Raw genomic sequence first — 20,000 nt, 5'->3', positions numbered from 1 at the left:
TCTGCCACCTGCAGGCCTGGCTATTGCTATTCCATTGCTACTGAGGGACATGTGTGAGTAGGATTTTCCTGCTTCCTGATGGTAAAGCACTGGTTCTGCTTCATCTCCATCTTTCAAAACAAGCACAATCTGGGGCCTTTTGTGCTGTTGATGATACAGAAAATTAACAGAAAAACAAAACGATTTCTTTCCTTCTTTATTTCCCTTCTTTTGAGGAATTCTTCTCTTTGAGAAGTGGGAAGCAGAGAGTGGCAGACAGAGAAGTCTGCAAGTGGGTGAACGCAATCAAAGTGGAACTAAAGCACAGGGAAGGCGGTTCCCCACAGGAAAAGTAACAAAAGAAAGGCAAAATCTGCAGTTCACCTGTTGCCAATGAAAGGTGACTTTCTTAGCCGCAGAGTGAATGACACTGGAAGCTATGGAGCAGCGGCTCTGGAAACACAGAACTTCAGATCACGAGGATCACACACCTGGGAGACCTCCTGTGCTGAACACGTGTGGTTTCCAGGTGACAGCATTAAGCTTGGAGACATGACGTTAAAGATTGGTGGAGGAGATTTTGAATTGGTTGTGGGATTTGGGTTAACTGGCCATGCCCTTGGGTTCCAGTTCTGGCAGCATTTCAAAATAAATTTGAATTAATTACTCAGAAATTGTTTTCAATTGAAAAATTAACTTTATATATATATATCTTTGCCCTACAAGACCTAATATTGCATACTTATGCATGGACTTATGAGTTTTATGTCTTTAGTAATATCATACTTCACAATCTGTGACTAGCTTTTTTCTCATTACAATGTATCACACAAATTCAAACAGAGTATATATACACACATACATACACACATACACACAGACACACAGACACAGACACAGACACACACACACACACACACACACACTTGAATTTCAAGACAGGGTCTCTCTGTGTAACCTTGACTACCCTAAAAATCCCTCTGTAAACCCGGCTGGCCTCAAACTCACAGATTTACCTGCCTCTGCTTCCTGAGTGCTGGAATTAAGTACCACCATGCCTGCCTGGCTTTTATTGGTTGTGTATTATTACAAAACATAGATATGCTAATAAAATACTTTAAACAGAATCCCCATTGATATTTAAAAATTTCCAAATCATTAGTGCACATGCTTGTAATTGTATCTGCACATATTTATGTTTGTTTTGCTCTCTCTCTATACCTGATGCTTTAAAGTTATTTGTGGATCACACTTCAAAAGCTATAGAATTCTTTTGAACCATGTGGCAATGGCATTTCCCCTTTACTGTCACCATAATAAATCACTTTCATCTTAATTTTTTTGTACTTCAGCTAGTACATGAAAAATTTGATTCAATTTGTATTTTTAAGGCCACAAGTACATGGAACAAAACCTTGGCTCTTGGCTAACTCTATTTACCTACCTATGGCTATCTTTTGGATATATTCCCTTGAGTTGTATTTTTCATATGAAAATCTGCAGAATCCTGAATATTGGAGAAATGGCCTAGTAGTTAAGAGCACTAAGTGCTCCTGCAAAGGACCCATGCTTGGTTCCTAGCTCCCATTAATGTCATTTTACAGTGGCATAAAATTCATGTTCCATGGGATCTGGTGTCCTGTTTCCAGAGCTACTTGTGTGTACAGGGAGTATATCAACTCACACGGGCACACACACATATAAACTGAACAATACATCTTTAAAACTTGGACTGCTAGGAATTTATATGCATCCTGCATATAGGATCCTAGTTGTCATACTGAAATTTAAACTTTTACGGAGTTACATTTGTCAGTCTTCCTTGTTTTCATTTTAAAATGTTCTCCTACCCTTTTGTAACTTTTGTTTCATTTTTTTTCCTAATTTAAATGTTTATTCATGTGGAGTTTCTTTCTTAGGTAATAAGAGAAACAGACCTTTCAAAATATTTCTAAACACTGGACAGTGAAATCTTTTTTGAGGTGCTTGCCCTTCGGTGGGGACTCTGGGTACTGTCTTTCTTAAAGATTCATTTATTTTTTATTTATATGAGTACACTGTAGCTGTCTTCAGACATACCAGAAGAGGGCATCAGATTCCATTACAGATGGTTGTGAGCCACCGTGTGGTTGCTGGGAATTGAACTCAGGACCTCTGGAAGAGCAGTCAGTGCTCTTAACCACTGAGCCATCCCTCCATCCCGGGAGCTATCTGTCTTATTTGCTAGTTCATCACCTTCCTTAGACACTGTTGTTTTTCCCCTTTGTTTATTTCTTGTGTGACATAGAAAAAAAGTGCGGTTTATCCACTTTTTTGACTTGATATATTTGCTTCTCAGTTTATGAAAACTTAATTCTTTGAGGTATCAAACAAATTTCAATTCTGATCACTACCCAAAACCTAAAGAAACAAGTTGGTCTGCCCAGCAGTTAGCTTTGGTGCTCAGTTGCTCATAGGCAATGGCTATCCATGAAAACACAGCCAACCACAGGCACTGAAAACACGGACAGATTATCAGACTTGATTTAATACTCTAGGATCTTTACAGGCATTAGCACTTCAGGTACAATTTCAGGTACAAGTGGGAATTTGGCATTCTCGGGAGCTGTTAGCACAGTGATCCTTTTAGGTAAAATGTATACATCCTTTGCTCACATGTGTGATTAAAAACTTTCTAAAACAGATCTCACTGGTTTTATTTCTCAGCAATGGCTAATTAAACATGGCTCTTTTTTTTCTGTTGCTGCTGGCACATTCTTTGTTGTACAGTGAATTCATGATCATCCAGTGATATCAATGGAATTACACAAGGTTTCCTTCTCCATTCATTGTGTCTTGTAAAACTATGCATTTGTTCCCCAGAAGTTTTAATAGTGTCTTGTCAATCTTTCAGTCACTATTGCATCTTCTATTGTTGTATCCACACTTTATTTTTTAATAGGTAGATTTTTTTTGTAATATCAACAGAGTGAGGCAGCAGTTAGAAATGAATTCTACTCATGCTTATGCAAACATGATGCAAATGTATTCTATATAAGATGCAAAATGGACTCATGTCTATAGGTGCAAAAGCTTGTAATAAAACAGCAGTAATGAGTCTAACAGCCTATTAGGGTAATAACTCAAGATGAATAAGAAATTGTATAACAGAAATGCAAATAAACAAGTAAAGAATCTGTGAACTTTACTTCAGTGCTGAGCTATATGAGAAAAGTGGTATATCAGTTGATTAGGCCTTCTGGTGAAAGGGAACCATGCATAAGTACCTCAAAGGTATTTCGTAAAAGGCAATAATGCCGTATCAGAAACCAATATAAAAGCTGGTATATTATAGAATGAAAAAGATTATAATGGCTTCCCCCTAAAATCAAAATAAATCAGACAACAGCACATTCAATATTAACATTATTATTCAACATTAGTTTGGGGATATTAGATAATATAATAAGACAAAAATTAAGGATGTAATACTCTTATTTGAAAAGAAGAAAAAAATCTAATCATTTAAAAATGATGTAATTATGAATCTAAAAATAAAATCATCATCCAGAATTTGATGAATTAGTTATTTGTATTGAAATCAATAGCTTAAAAGATGTTAAATATATTAGCAATTAACAGTAAGAAAAGGAAATATTCTTCAAAGATTCTACTCTCCTTTACAACAAAATGTGAAGGCATCAGGAACTAAATCCAGTACCCAAATTTGCAGTCTTTATAAAGAATGTGCAGTTTATGGTGAACGACATATAAGACAACCTGGCTAAACAGTCTAACTTGATTATTAAGTGTCATAAAAGTTTCATTAGAATCCTAATCAGAATACACCACTTTCTTAAAATAAACATTCAGACCCTTCCTCTATCGGCTAACCTGTGTAATTCTGCACTCTAACCCATTATTGTGTGTAAAGAAGAGGTCGGCTTCATTCATCCTGTAAACTCCTGCTATTCAGCTGCTCTGTGCAGCCTGGTGCCCGGTTACAAGATGAAGAAGCTGTTCCACCAACTGAATTCACTTCAGTCTGTCAAGATGTCCGGAGAAATTTATCAGCACCCCTTTTCATAGCAGTCAAGAGAACTATATTTCTAAAAAACATACCCTACAATCCAACAGTCTCATGAAGTGCAGGCTTCTTCGTTTTACACATGCTGTCTGAAGTAGTAAAACCAAATCAAATCTTGCTATTAACATACGAAAACTCTTCTCATTGTGCATGTTTAAAGAAAAGAACAAAGGAAAGAAAATCCTAAAACAGAACAGTTACCACATAATCAAAAATGGCTACAGAAAGATGTAGGGCCACGCAGAGGTTTAAAGACATCGCGACTGAGACAATCTGTAAAATTCTCATTTGCAGATGAGCACCCTGTTGGATAGTAGTAGAAAGCCAGTTAAGACTGCCTGGCATGGTGGCTGGGGGTGGAAGCTAACGTTTTTAGAGTGCGATTAATGAAAGCACCACTCGTACTTACCTCTTTCACCAGCAGACTTTCTGCCCTGTGCTCCGCCTCTTCCGGTACCGTTGAATACAGTGTTCGGATATCCCAAGAAACCGTGGCTGTCTGGGAGGAGCAATGAAAAGAAATTAAGCCTTCCATCTTGAAAGCAAAGTGAACCACTATCCCACAAACACCAGAACAGATTGTCATAGAGTTCAGCAGAGAAGCTGCCCCGCCCTTACCGCCCTTACTACTTTAATCCCTATAAAATGAGAATGAGCCAAACAGCCTTAAAAACATGGCTACGCCATTCCCCTAGTTACTGCTTCATCTGTGCAGCTCAGAAGTTTTAAGATCGCTTTTATTACTGAGAGGAAAATAATGTGAACATCTGTGTACGTGACTTGTTTCTTATTGGAATCTTTTGTTACTCTTCCTGCTGTTCATGTTAAAATAAATTTGAAATGAGTTTTAAAAACTTACAAAAATCCTATTGTAAATAGTAACGTGCTAACTTTGCCCTGTTTATGAAGTGTGCATGTGTGTATGCGTGTGTGTGTATGTTGTGTGTGTGTGTGTGTCTGTCTGTCTGTGTATACACATAGATGAAAGGAAGTACAATAAATCTGGGCTTGAAACAAATAGGATTTATTTTAAATGTTATTTTCTGTTAAAATAATTTAAGGATTTTTCACAAATTCAAACAAATAGCTACTTAAACAAATAGCATTCTGTTAAGTAGGCTCACATAGACAGATATGTAAAGTTGCCTTGAAACATCTAGACTGGAATTTCAAAGGTTGTTTTCCTTTGCTCTGTCTCCAGCTTTTGGTTTATACTTTTTCTAGTAACTGTATCACGGTCAAAGACTTCTTTCCGTCTGTACACTCTCATGATTATGTGGCAAAGGACTGACAGTCCCACTCATGGTACCAATCACTGAGAGTTTTTATAACATATATACACATTCTGCCAAACAAAAATGATTCCTAAGAGTTTCTGAGATTCGAACTACAGTTTATTTAAACTGGTCCTGATGTAAGGCATACTTCTGGATTCGTGGTTGAAACAGGTAAGAATCTCAAAACCCACTGTTTGTTTAGGAAAAATAGGTACACGAGATGTCTTGGAGTTTCATCTTCTGAGCTCAGGGGTGTTGCAGCCAGCTCGGTCAACAGTAGCCATGTTGTGTGGATCATTCCTGATCTCAGGTTTGGGATATTCTTTAAACGCTCCCTTCGGCTCTGATGCCTATTTCCATGTGGGAAAATAATTTGCTTTTTTGTCACTGCCATAACCTTAATGTTCAATAGAGCCCTTAGTTGGTTATCTGTTGAATTTTCCAAGTGTGTGTATGCAGTTTGTGTTCAGTGTAAGCACATGTGAATGTATGTAAGAGCATCAGAGTTTCTGCTATGTGTGGGTGTGGCCAGTGGCTCACTGGGTGCATGAGCATGTCTATATAGTACGTGCAGGTATGTGGTTGTAGTTGTACATAAGGCTGTGTTATTATAGTGTGTATAGGTGCCATAAGTTTGCATGCTGTTTGTGAGTGTGCTATGTCAATCTGTGTATTCCTGTGTGAATGCATATGATACATGGAAGTATTTTCAGGAGTATGTGCATGTTGGTGCATGTGGGAAGCGTGGGTTTCAACATATGAAAGAGGAAGAGTGTCATGTGAATCTAAGATCAGAAGATTAAAGTAACGGTTAAAAAAAAAAGTGTTCCTGATACTCCATTCAGTGAAAGTAATGCTTGGCTTGAAATACAGCTACAGGGCAAGCTCATCAAGCTTTGAGACGTCTTGACGCCTATAGGAAAGAAGATGCTAGGGCTGGACTGCCAAATTAAGCTTACTAGAGACAAAGGGAACAAGTATAGATCTTGCAGATGAAGCAGAAGTCTGCAGACAGACCAGGAAGTGGTTCTTTCTGTATAGAGTACAATGAAGCCAGGTTAGCAATATCTGCATTTTTTTCTATTTCTAATTCTTTGTACATTTCCTCCCTTAAGTTGCTTCTTTGTTGTTGCCTCTCTGCGAATACTAATAACTGTCAAGACTGACCCTTGAGGATTCTTGTTTAGATTTCAGTGGCCCAGGCATGACTTTGGAAAGACAGTTCACGGATACACAGGGCTACTTGTCTTGTTTTCAGAAAGTATTGCAGAGTAAGGTTACAAATTTGTTTTCTATAACATAAAAAAATACAATACATTCATATTGTTCAACAAAAAAAGAGTGTCAATATTTTTCTTATTTCCCAAAGTAATGACATTAGTTTCTTATTTTTATTTTCATTTATTAAATTGCAGCTGTTCTAACACATCCCTTAAGGCTGGTGGGATGTCGAGTAACTTGATTCCAAACAAGGCTCACAGTGACTCCACAAACTTATTGTCCTCTTAGGATACTGCCTGGCTGGTAAAGAAGAGTAGGTACCTAATTGGCTTAGCAGGTTAAAAAACAAAACAGTGAGTTTCAGGAGCTGGGTTCAGTATAAAAAAGATATGCATGAATAACATGGTTATTTCGTTAGTGACCTAGCATCATGAAGATACACAAGTTTGTAAGTTAATATCCATGTGGAACACATGAGGCTAGAAATCACTCCTGTAGTGTTAGGAAACCCACCTCATCATATGTGCAATGCATGGGAGGCTTCCTGATGAATTTATAGTCAAGAAATGCTGCTGATCTTCCATTAAATAAGACCATTGTAGTTGAATCATGCTCATGATTGAAACCCTGTGATAAATCTAGAACATTATTTTGCAACTTCTGTGTATGCCAAACACTTTGTACAACACACACATGGCATAAGAATGGCAGTGTGCATCTGCATGTGTGTGCATGCTGTAACATGCTAACTATCTCAGTAGAACACTGGGACATTTGTCTGAAACAACTAAAAGGCCACGAGGCTAAATCTTTCAAAACTTTGGTCCCTTTCCACTTATTTTATATTTGTTTAGAGTGCTTGTGGTAGAGCACAAGTAACTTGCTCAAAATAGAAGGTTAAAGAGTCCTACTTGCTAAGGGTATTAATACATTTAAAAAGAATTTCCTTTCTGAGAAGTCTATGCTTTCAGACCACTACAAATTGCCTTGGCCACAACAGACTTCCTGTTCTCTTTAATAAAGCTCTGTTCCACAATTGGTACAGTTCAGTAGCATGGACCAGATCTCAGACAGCACTGGCACTCAGCCGAGCTCCTCATCTGGTGGCAAGCGTTTTATAAGGGAGGTATTGTCAGGCACTTGGAAAGGAAAGCGCATCTGAACTGAAGGCCTCAAGTGTGTGTTTGCAGTTTCAGGCTCACGATATTCAGTATCTTTGACTGCAGCCCTGTTACTTTCTAGTTCCTTCTATGCTATACCGAGGAGTCTCTGTGGTTTTGTTGCAGAAACTGTTCTGCTGGCTAAAATGACTCTAGATTAGACTTCAGCCTAAGTGCACAGGGACCATTTCTCAGTTGGCTAAATGTCACTGCTAAAGTCTGGGGTGGATTGCTTTTACTATCCCAGGGCTGAGAAGGCTCCCTATGTCAGTACCTATAATAGATCCCAGCTGTTAAAGGCAAGGACAAATGGATGGCTGGTTAAGTCCTGACTGAGATGTGAGCAGTTCCACAGTGAGCAAGTAACTCATGCTTAAGATCTCCCCTGGATTAATTGTGAATTGAAAAGGAAATGCCACATAATTTAGGAGGTTAAGACACCCATGCTCAGATCTATTGGAGAAGACACATTTACTATACTTGCTTTATAAACACATTTTACCACATTCAGAAAGTACCAGCACCATTGTGTTTTTTCTTATGTATTGCAAACTATGTGAGGGTGTCTCTTTAATAATTTCACTGTGTTCTATTGGGAGTCTCTTCTAGTTCTGACTAAACCATAGACTATAGGTTACATAAACTGTGAAGAGCCATCTGTAAGTAGTGTGCAATCACAATCCAGCAAGGTCCAGCATGACAACTTAGTCATTACACTATTTAAGTATGTCAGTAAGGTTCAAGGTCTTCTACTATCAGACCAGTAAAGCACTGGAAAAACTCTTTCACCTTTTTCTGTGATTCATCTTCTAGACCAGTGGTTCTTAACCTTTCTAATACTCTTCCTCAACCACCAAGACCTAAGGGTTTCAAATGTATTTTCAAATGCATACCTAAACTTCCAGAAAAACTTTTTTCTCCCAAATGTAGTTAACCTTATTCTCTACCTAGTGTGTGAGTGTGTGTGTGTGTTTCAGCATCTTCTCAAGTCCACGAGTTTACTACATCCAGGACAGCTCCAGAGAAGCAACTACCAGATGCTCCAATCTACTCTCACAGATGCTTCTACTGCACCTGTTCCTTCCAATCTATCCATAGACGATTCCACAGACCCTGGACAGCAAGTCTCCCAAGACTGGACCAACATTCTCATCCCCGTTTTCTTAGGTTTCCCAGAGACATGTCGCCCCAAAGTCAGCAGGAAGTAGCTAAAGATCATGACGACCATATTCCTTCTCTACCATCACCTCTTTCTAATGTTTCTTTTTTAATTAAACCAAAATGGGAGAATGTTGGCATTTTGTCTAGGCTCCCCCCTTAGTTACCTGGCAACAGCCAGGCATGCCTGACTCATAAAAGGGGCTGCTTGCCCCCTCCTCTCTCTCTTGCTTTCTTGTCCTTGCTCTGTTCCCTGCTCCTGCTCCCCCTCTTTCCCTACATGCTCATGGCCGGCCTCTACTCCTCTACTCTCCCTCTTTGCCTTTCTCTGTCTCTACTCCCTCACCTCTTCTCCCTATGCCCTGAATAAACTCTATTCTATACTATAGCTTCCTGTGGCTGGTCCCTCAGGGGGAAGGGATACCTCAGTATGGGCCTGCAGAGGCACCTCTTTCCCAACACCTGACTACACATCTACCAAACATATTCCATCTTCTCCTTATATTTTATAAAACACAACAGTAACTCTTTAATACAGTTCCTCAGGTTGTGGTGGCCTCCAGCCATAAAACTATTTTGTTGCTTCTTCATAACTGCAATTTTGTTATTGTTAGTAATCGTAGTGTAAATATCTTATATGTGGGATAGCTAATATTTGACCATCAGAAGGGTTGTAACCCACCAGTTGAGATCCACTGCTCTAGACTTAAGGTATATCTTCCACTCCCTAAGGAATTAAGGATGAAACATTCTTTTCTTTAACAGTGATTTTTATTTAATTCAGTCTTAATTGCATATGGCCTAAAGGTTTTGCAGACATGCTAGAGTATATAGGTGGGGGAAAATAACGAAAGGTGCTCCATCTATGCAGCCATGGAGAAGCCATCATCCATGCTGTGTGGAGATTTTCTAGTTTGGTGGCTTTTGAGTCACTTATGCTCTTACCAAACCTTCTCACTCATGGTCTGTAACTAAGCCCAACAAGCTCATTGGCTCCAAGGGAAAATTTGGATTGAATATTACTTTCATTTGTCCTTGAGTCTTATGAGGAAGAAGTGATGTTACTTCATCTCCCCAAGAAAATATCCACGCAACAGTGGTCTTTTGTGACTGGAATAGCATGGCGTATTAAAGGTTCATCCAAATCTTAGCACATCTTTATACAGCATTCCTTACTATTGTTGAATATGCCGAATTCTTTTTAATTACTATTTGGTTGACATTTGGATTGTTTCCATTTGGGGTTTATGCTTCTGTGAATATTAATGTATAACGCTTCATGTGAACACACATTCTGGGTACAAGGAAACAAAGAGAGGGCCTCTACATATAATCTTTAAAACAAAGCTACAACTGTATCACTACCCTAACTTTGTTATTTTCATTTGTTATTCTTTTAAATTAATATGTATTAATTATTCAAAGAGGCTTCATTAAAACAATTCCATTTATATATACAACAGACTTTGACCATATTCACCCTTTTTATCTTATTCTCACATTTTCCCTTCTAAGTACCCCATAGTTCACTTTTTATTTCACACATTTCCTCTCTGGATTTAATATGAGAGAACAAATACAATAGTTGTCTTCCATGCGTTTCCCTGGAAATAACACAATTTTATTGTTTGCTGTTAAATAGCACTGCATTGACTTTCTGATGGCATCATTCACAGTGAGATCTGAGGAGTTAATATTTACTCTTGCTTGGAGGCCTCACTTCTTTTGGAAGCATCTGGACATAGCATATTGTTTGGAAGGAAACAAAGAGTGAAAATCAAGGTGCTTATGGTTGAATTTTGTCTTCCGTTGCTTACATTGTTGGTCAAGGGCCTTTCCATTAGAATGAGAGGAATGTTATAACTCAGAACAAATCTAATCGAACGCAGGCTATTACTTAGCTTTTAAATCACAATTGCAATGTCCTTATACAGACATTATGAGCCATTTAAAGTGTGCTTTTCATATTGAAAAGCCACAGATTAAAAAGAATCTTGATTCCTGTAAAATATTGTGTTTCAGAAAAAAAGAAAACTTATGACCTTTCTGCTTTGTAACTTTAACCATAACAAGGTCTTTGAACTTCCTCCCCTAGAAGGGCCAGTGTGGTAAAGTCTGGAAGTCCCCAAATACCAGTTGCTTTCAATCACTAAAAATATACTATGAAAAACTGTGAGCCCTTGATACATGACGCAATCTGCCATTTGGTTTTGGCAGTCATCAATGACAACATTCCCAGTTGAGTAAATCTGAGTGTCCTAGAATACTAATCTGAACTTTTACTAAGAAAATGGGCCCTGAGGAGATGCTGTGACTTCTTCAACAGGTTACTTGTCCCACTGAACAGACGGCAGAGAACTATGACTTTGAATGTGGCCATTCTAGTGGTAGAAAGTCCACCTAGTTAAGTGAGAGCATTGTCTCCTGTTTATATTGGTATTCTTGCTATATATGCAGAGCTCACTGAAGGTAGTTCTCAAAATTGAACTTCAGTACTGCAGTATCTAAATAGGCAACACTGGGAAAAATGCAGGCTGTAGTGTTCCTCATTTCTGAATATCTGAACTCCATTGTTCAAATGATACTATCCCAAGCTTTCTGCACCTTCAGCCCAGCAAGAAAGTCATCTATGGCTCTGTCACCTTCGTTTCTACTGTGAGTCATCAAACATTATTCAGTGTGTCCTTTAAAGCCTTCTTCAGCTCCCCCTCCCCCATTACAACCTGTAACTCCTTTATTGAGTCGTATGTTGACGATCAACTCTATTTTTGGTCTGTTTCTAGCACTACCAACTTCAAAAGGTAAAGATAAAATCGACAATAGTCAAATCAATGATGAAGCTGTACATGTCTTTGAATACACGGATATTTAATACAAGTGTGTACACTGGTTTTTCATAGAATAAAATTATGATTGAGTTAGTGGAGAAGTTTATGTTGTCTGGTCCCTGAATCCACATGGGAGGTGAGTAATTCCTACCATGTATGCCCAGATGAAGAAAAGTGCTTCTGGAAGAACATTTAGCCCACCGTTTGACAGACTCTTTTGAATGCTCATGAATGATAACAGTGTGTTGTATATTCAATCTACGGAGATGAACTAATTTCTACTTTCCCTAATAACGGAAATCATTCAAATTAGTACATTAAAGTTTCTGAAAGAGGAAAGTAGCTTTGCTGATGTCAACTGTGTACCAGGCACTATCCTAGACAGAGAGGTCTCTAGAGAGGAGTGGATCAAATTTTTCAGTATCTTTCTTTTAAGGCAATATGTTGATTTGTGTCAAAGAGAAGAATTTCTTATTAACCTTCGTTTTCTCATCATAGAGCTGAGGCAATTACCCTATTTGTTTTAAACTCAAGACTTTTATTTCTGGAATGGCCTTTGATTCCAAAGGTTTTCAAAGAATCAAAGTTATTTCTTAAAATAACAACACGATGGCTTCTGAAAGAAGATTCATGAAATGTATTTTATTACTTATTTTTTCCCTTTTCTATTTTTTTCATGTATATGTGTGTATGGTACATGTATGTGTGTTTGCATGGTTTGTATGTATGTATATGTATGTGAAACCCAAAGGCTGATATAAGGAATTGTTCTCCACTGCTCTTTTACAGTATTCACTGAAGAATGGCGTCCTATCCAATTCCAGAATTCAGTAATATAGCTAGTCTTGTCTTATTCAGCTAAGGCTGGAATCCCCAACAGATCACCATGCCCTTCTGAAATTTACTTGACTTTCTGGTGTCTGAACTCTGGTCTTCATGCTTATGAGGTAAGCACCTTAACCACTGAGCCCTCCTACCAGTGCCTAAATTTATTCCTGTACTTGCTCTGTGCCATGTGCTACCTCAGTTGCTGTACATCTTACAGTGGTAAGGGAGGAAGATATCCTTAGGCTGTGGAGCTGTAGTATGGTAAGGAGGGAGTTCTAGGAAGGTGACACAAAGAGAACTGAAGGGTGATGGTGCAGCTCAGTGGTGCCTGCTGTACTTGCATGGAAGCCTAGTGTGTGTTCCAGGACCACAAGGGAAAAGGCAAGGAAGCAAAGAAACCAAAGTGGAGATGTTTTTCAAGTTGTAACAGGTACGCTAAAGTGAAGCACTATAGTGTTGTGATAAAGTAAATGTGATGCAGGAGAAGAAAAGGCTGGAGACCAACACTTATTCTTTACAGAGGTCACATTTATAACTAAGTCACAGATGAATCCCAGGGGACAGCTAACTAAGAAACTCAGATCCCACAGAGGCAAAGTGTTTGCTAAGTGTGAGAACAGAATGAAAGTCTGGTGCTCTGTGTGGTGGTGAGCCAGCAACAAGGCTGGAAGACACAAGCTTGGATAGCATCAGGAGCTGGGGCGGGGCGGGGGGAGGGAGTGAAGGGTGGGGTTTCATGGGGGAAGGTTCTTCCTTCATAGAGGTATGAAGCTATATGGTTTGTGACTTTGAAGGCTGAATTTGAATGCATCAAAGTATGTCCATAAAGAAAGCAAAAAGGCCTGCCAGAAGGCCATTCTGAGGAGCTAGGCAAAATATGTTAGCAGGATCTCATGCCATCAAAGTGAAGAGGCAAAAAGTTCATGCTTGCAGTGTAAGAACACTGCATGGCGAGACACATGCTTTCTTTTATCGGTATCAAACGCCAGACACAGTTACTGTTTCTTGGTATTCAACCACAAGCAATATCATCAGCCTTACTCATTATCCATATTAGGGCACAAATTGGTAAAGTTTAAGACTCCTGCTTCTCTTGTTAGTCTCACTCCTCTAGGAAGTATTGTTCTATATTCAGCACCCAGTGGGTGCTGAATAAATATTGATTAAACAAAGCAAGTGATGAATCATGTCGGCAGGAAGTGTGGGTGCTTAGAACCATAGAAACAGAAGTGAGCTGGGTCTTCTTATCTGAAGAGAGATTACTGAGGTTTGAAAGGACAGGTGGGAGTTATAAGATCCTCCATAATCCACCCTTTAAGATTAGTCTAGTCATTTTATTGCCGCTTCTGCTTGGATGGGTGAAAACTGTCCAGACACACCACAGAGACCCTCAAGGCTCCAGCACAATCAAGGAAAAGACACTCTTTCCAGGAGCATTGTATGCTGTTTTCGTGGTGAGCAACACTCCTCTGAGAGTGTCTGTGAATGGGGCAGATGATGTCCGGGAATTTAGAGATGTACATATACTCAATATAAAGCATAAAAGAACTGTTCGGAACAAATAGAGTTATATTTTATTAGGGTGATTTATGTGTATTTTTGCATGCATTTGTGTGTGTGTGTGTGTGTGTGTGTGTGCACTTGCGCACTATGTGTGTACAGAATCAAAAGATAAGTTTTCTAGGGCCTGGGAAGGCTAGGTAAACTGTCAATGTGACACAATCTAGAATCCTTTGGGATGATTCTTAATGGGAAGTGATCTAGCCTTTGGGATGGCTATGGGTGTCTATCTTGATCGCTATTAATCAATATATAAAGACTAAATCCATTGCAGGCAATGTCATCTTATGATCTGGACCCTAAACTCTACTAGAGTGAAGTAGAGTAGCTGAGTATAAACACCAGCAGCAAATGAGGACCCAGACACTTACTCTCAGCTTCCAGCAGTACACGTCATACTGTAAGTTCTTGCCATGGTGTCCTCATGGTAACGGACAATCCAGGAACTGTAGGGTTTTTTTTTTTTTTTTGTCAAGATATCTTATGATGGCAATGGAAACTAGACTAGAACATCGCTGGATGTCCAACTCAAACTTTTTCAACTGCTTAGAGCCCTGTCTTCGCAGCATGAAAGCACTGGCAATGATCAACCGAACCAGTACAAGTGCGTGAGTAAACCTTTGCTCATGGATACCAGGATGTTCATGTCACATTGTTTTCATTTGTTACCAACTAGATTTTTTTCCCTCTCCTATTTAAGTCAACAATTCTTAGCTTATGAGACATATAAAAATAGGCAGCGTATGTCCCATGAGGCCTAGATTTCCAAGCCAAAATACATAAGACAAGAATGAGAATGGATCAAGAAAGAGTAAGCAAAGCTCACCAGATGATTACTAAAATCCTTGGCAATTTTATGCCAATATGGTGTTTGATACTGCTCATTATCAATTACTTAATACAAATGAAAATTCAGTCATTAGGAAATGTCATTTTCGGATAATAAGATTGGGGGTCATTGTGTATCTCTTGAGTGTACTAATAGGGTGCTTTTCTCCCAGCTGCCTGTGGCTTTTTCTAAACCCATTACGTGTTGTCTACAAAGAAGCTACATGGGATATTAATAGTAAACTTCAGGCATTTGTTCTAGGAGCAGGCCAGTGACTCACCTGTGCTTGCATTTAGAAAAACGATACAAAAACTTTATCTCATTCGTGGGCATTTTTGCCTCAGACCATTCTTTATGCTGTCTTACCCATCTGACCTGAGAGCTATCATAACCTCCCTCCTTCTCGTGTAAGAGCATAAAATGGTTCTTCCTCAGTTTTTAGTGTGTCTGGTTCTCCTGGAGTAATCAGAGCTCAGCTAAAATGTCACCAATCAGAGAAGGTGCCCAGTTACCCAGTCTAATTCAGTTCTTCCTGGGAGTCAGTTTCCATTATCACATTGCTCCATTTTTTTAACCTTAAAAAATATCTTTATTTTCTTAATTAATTTGTTGATCAGTTTTATCTTTTCCATATATATCAGTAAGATCTCTAATATCCTTAGAACCAAGACATTTCTGTTCAAGCATTGCTTTCTCTTAATTCTTAGAATGAAGTATTAGAAAAAATATTCAGTATTTTATATCTCATACTTACTGAATATGTAAAGACTATAGTTAGGGGTGTATGATGGAATAGCAGGGTGAGAATAGTGCTGGTATCTGACTCTGGTGGGCTTGAAAGTGGCTGTGGGGATGAAGTAGGCTGGGGCAGGAGATTCAAGACTTCCTGTGTTCTCTTTTTCCACTGTATGTATTCTGGGAATCAAACTAGGGTCCTTGGACTTGGCAGCAAGCCCCTTTCCTCACTGATCCATGTAGCTGGCCTATCATTATGAAGGCAATAAGGAACCACACATGGGGTTTGAACAGGCACATGGCAAAATAGTCTTGTGGACTGATTAGAGTGGAAAAAAAGAACAATAACTATTAAAGGCTCTGTTTATACTGCCAAGGATGGCAAAGGAAGAACAAAAGTCAGAAGCAATGTCTAACTGAGGGTGAACAGATGACCAGAGTGGAGTTCAAATTCGCTGCAACGTCAAGTCTACCTGTGAGTCCCCACTCTTTCTCTCTGAGCTGGAGGGGCTCTAGAAATGATACTTGACATATTTTTGGATGATAGAGCTGGAAGAAAAGATGCTCCAAGATTCATAAATTTTGGTATTATCTGACAGAAAACATTTCGGGTCAGTTTATCTTCAGGCTAAAGAATCAAAATAAGGATGTGGAATTCAAATAAGAACAAGAAGAGGAAGAAGATAATTCAACTTCATGTTGTAGTTCAAGTCCCAGTCCTACCACAGAAATGAGATCTACAGAGATAAACCTCTCTCAGGATGTGCCAACAGTAAGTGGAAGGCATTTTAAACTCTGAAAAACAGACTGGAAGAACTCTTTTTCTCAGGCCCGCATCTGCCTCCTTTATTCCAGTGTCCAGTATCCTTGGCCAGAAAAGTCTTAACTCCATTTCCTCTATTCCTTTTTGCCTTCCATCAGACACAGGCCCTCAAGCATTTCAGATGAGACCTCTATCAACTTAGGAAAATCTGTAGGCCTATCAATTTTCCTGTAACTTCTTTTCCTAAGTCCATGAAGCACGAAAACCAAACCAATGCAAAACAACAAAAACAAAACAAAACAAAAAACCCAACCCAACTCAACCCAAACCAACCCAAACCAAAACAACAACAACAACAACAACAACAACATCAACAACACCGTGAAGCCAGAAGCTGGATCTATCCCCAGAGATAGGAGAGGATGCCAAAGCTGTTTTAGTAAATCGTGGCAACTAGGACCCCTAATCCCTGATAGAGAAACCCATGGGCACAGCCTGCTGTGCAGGGTTACCCTCCAGCTGCCTTCTCATTCTCAATGTTGAAGTCTGAGAGGTCTGAGACTATCTTTGTCTTAGGAACAAACTGGAAAAGGTTACCAACTGCCCAGGGCAACCTCTGTCTGCAGAGCCATTTCTAACATGCATTGTCCACAACATTACCATCCTTATCTTCAATACTAATTTCCTTTCCTTCTCTCTAGGTCTATCTCACTGACCTGAAGCAGGCTAAAGAGGTTAGGCTGGGAATCCAGCTCCTAAAAATCTTCCAATTTCTATCTCACCAGCACTGGATACGTGTTATGTACCGGATATCTTTGTAGGTTCTGGGGAAATGGATACATGTCCTCATGCTTGCCAGGCATGCTCTTGACTAAATGGGCTATCTCCCTCCTTTTCATTCATTCATTCTCTCTAGTAACTGCAGGAGTATCTCAAGTGTCCTGTCCTAAAGGGAACATACCATACATTGTAAATCACTGTACAAAGATTTGAGCCCAAGCCTCATCATCTCCTGAATCAAGGTTTATAATGGTTTTAAATCATTGCCTCTCTCATACCAATTCTTTTGTATGCCTTCTCCTGGGTGATTTCTGTTCCTTCGAATCTTTTAGTTAGAAATCGTTCCAGGGAAGAAGCACTCTGTAAGTCAAGAAAAGGCCATGGAAAGAGCCTTGGACATTGATAGAAATCTGAGCAATAATTGGACTCAGAAGTACCATGCATTATTGCTCTGGTTCTTTGTTGACCGCTGTTGAGCATCACATTCGCTTCTTCAAGCTGGGCAAGTCCTTGGGTTATTCTATTACTGGAAACGGCATTCTGCAGCAGTGATATGAGACAGGGTAGCCATAGGTTAAAGGACATGAGGATACTTACTGAGAAGTCATCACTGGGGAAGAACAGAAGGTCCTGAAGAGGATCATCCCGATAGGTCTTTTCAAGTTCTTCAATGACAGTTTCATAATCCAAAGGCTCCAAAAGTCTTGGCTTTTCCTGCTATGGGAAACAAAACAAAAAAACAGAACAAAACAGAGTTAAGCATTATGCGTATCATGTTGCGTCTTCTCGGTGACTGCTTCAGTTTCATTTTTTAGCTGTCACTGAAGTGTTGGTATCACATGACATCACATGTTCCTTCCAGTGAGGTCTCATACAGACTCCAGGAATTTGGAACAAAGCCCCAGAACCACACAGTGATTATTTCCAGATTTGAAATAAAATAAAGAGACCCTAAAATACCTGACAGCTCCCTGAGTAATTCAAGCTGCTTGTACCGATGGGGATGGGGGGGATGTTCATGTAGACTTGATCTTCTCCACACTAGAAAGGGCTGCTTACTCAGTATAATGTTATGACAATGATCCCCACTGCTTGTGCTGAGTCTGATACTTTGTGAGTCCCACTTAGGTCGGTTTGCAAATGTTGGCAACCGGCTAGGAATCAAACTACTGCAGGCCGTCTTTGATATCAATGAAGCACAGATCTCATGTCAGGATTAATTACTTGGCTCTGAACTTCTTTGTCTCTACAGAGAAAAGTCGGGTCAGTCTCTACTAGGATAGAACAATTGAACTATGTGAGATACACTGTGGTGAAAATGGGTGAGCCTGAAGAAAATACGGAGATAATCAAATGGTATTGAAATCCTGGACCCGAGAGAAGCTGCACATGTGCCAAGAAGCATGCCCCAACTAGTGAACAAAACAAAACAAAACAAAACAAAACAAAACAAAACAAAACTGTGAAGATCTAGAGAGAGAAGCAATGTGTCATTACAGAGCTGACGTGTTGGCTCCACACCAGACTGGATCACAAAGTGAGAAAAATAGAGCTCTTCCCCTGAAGAAAGTATTACAAAACCGAAAACCAAAGACACAATGAAAGGAGTCCCCTAACCCCTTCATGAAGCATTCATGTAAATGAATGAAAAGACTGGTCCATACTTAGGGTATTTTGGGGAGGTGGGCTATTAGAAGGGTGAGGGGTCACCATGAAACCTGTATGCTAATGTGATGCTCTAAATAGCAATGCCAGTGGCAACTGTCCTATCAAGCTCTGGCCTCCCACTAGATGCCCCACCTCTGTAAAGCAGACTCCCCCAAGTTTTCATTCATGTTTTTAAAATGGCTAATGGGCCTCTTAAAATAAAAGTCAACATTTTTTAGATGATTTTTCCAACTATTAGACATATCAAAATGTGAACACCATGGAACAATAGCAAAGATGATGTCTATCCATTTTTTTCTGGATTAAAAGAAAAACAAACAAACAAACACAAACAAACAAACAAACACCTTAAATGCTTAAGGAAAGTGGTGAGGTCAGTGTTCTTTCTAGAAGGCTAAATGAACTGGCTATACTTAGCAAGTAAAAATATAGAGTGCTCCATGGAACATTTGAAGGAGTTGAGTTGCCCAATAAAGTGTTTTGTGAAAGTGATTTAAAACATTTCACATATTGGGGTAGAATTTACAGAGGCTTTATAGCAGTTAGGAAGCTTTTCCTAGAGCTGCTGCATTTTGATATATATCTCACTATTTTCAGTTCAAAGTTCCTTATTTCCTAGGCAAACGCTGATTTTCAAAGATCACAAATTGAGAAAGATTGTGTATACTGTGTATGCATATGTGTGTGTGCATGAGAGAGGATAAATACAGCTGTGCACGTGCAGTGGATGCTGGAGGCGGATGTCAGTATTTTCCTACATCACCATCAACCTTAGTTTCTGAGATAGAACTGCTCAGTGAGCCTAGAGGTCACCTCGCTGGGCTGGATGGCTAGTGAGCTTCCAGGACCCTCCTGTCTCTGTCTCCTTAGTGCTGAGGTTAAAAACACATTGTGTGGGTGTGAGGAATCCAACTCAGGTCCTCTGGCTTGAGCTGCAAGGACTTTGTCCACAAAGTAAACTCCCAAGTGCTGTTTTTATGTAGGCCTTGACTATCTTTAAGTAGTTGAATTTCACTCCAGGGCTGCCCCAGGTCTCAGTTTTTCTGTATTATCCCTGATCTTGAACTATCTTTTTGGACTTTCAAAGGATAAAACATTTAATCTCTCTCTCTCTCTCTCTCTCTCTCTCTCTCTCTCTCTCTCTCTCT

At 39.4% G+C, this 20,000-nt stretch overlaps 1 protein-coding gene across 3 annotated transcripts in view; it reads right to left on the bottom strand.

Moving 5' to 3' along the window:
• The window catches only part of Dock10 (dedicator of cytokinesis 10), a 194,021-nt gene that overhangs the window by 127,779 nt on the left and 46,242 nt on the right, over window positions 1-20,000 (bottom strand). For all 3 annotated transcript variants that reach the window (XM_028789411.1, XM_028789412.1, XM_028789413.1), the window contains exons 2-3: window positions 17,782-17,901; window positions 4,455-4,544 (exon numbers count right to left, since the gene is read on the bottom strand). In XM_028789411.1, the coding sequence (XP_028645244.1) occupies window positions 4,455-4,544; window positions 17,782-17,901 (210 nt within the window). The remainder of the gene's footprint in view (window positions 1-4,454; window positions 4,545-17,781; window positions 17,902-20,000) is intronic.

The sequence above is a fragment of the Grammomys surdaster genome, unplaced genomic scaffold (assembly GCF_004785775.1).
Source record: "Grammomys surdaster isolate TR1022 unplaced genomic scaffold, NIH_TR_1.0 125833, whole genome shotgun sequence".
NCBI lineage: Eukaryota > Metazoa > Chordata > Mammalia > Rodentia > Muridae > Grammomys > Grammomys surdaster.
The sequence above is the reverse complement of the archived record's forward strand: the minus strand, read 5'-3'. Positions and strand labels throughout refer to the sequence as shown.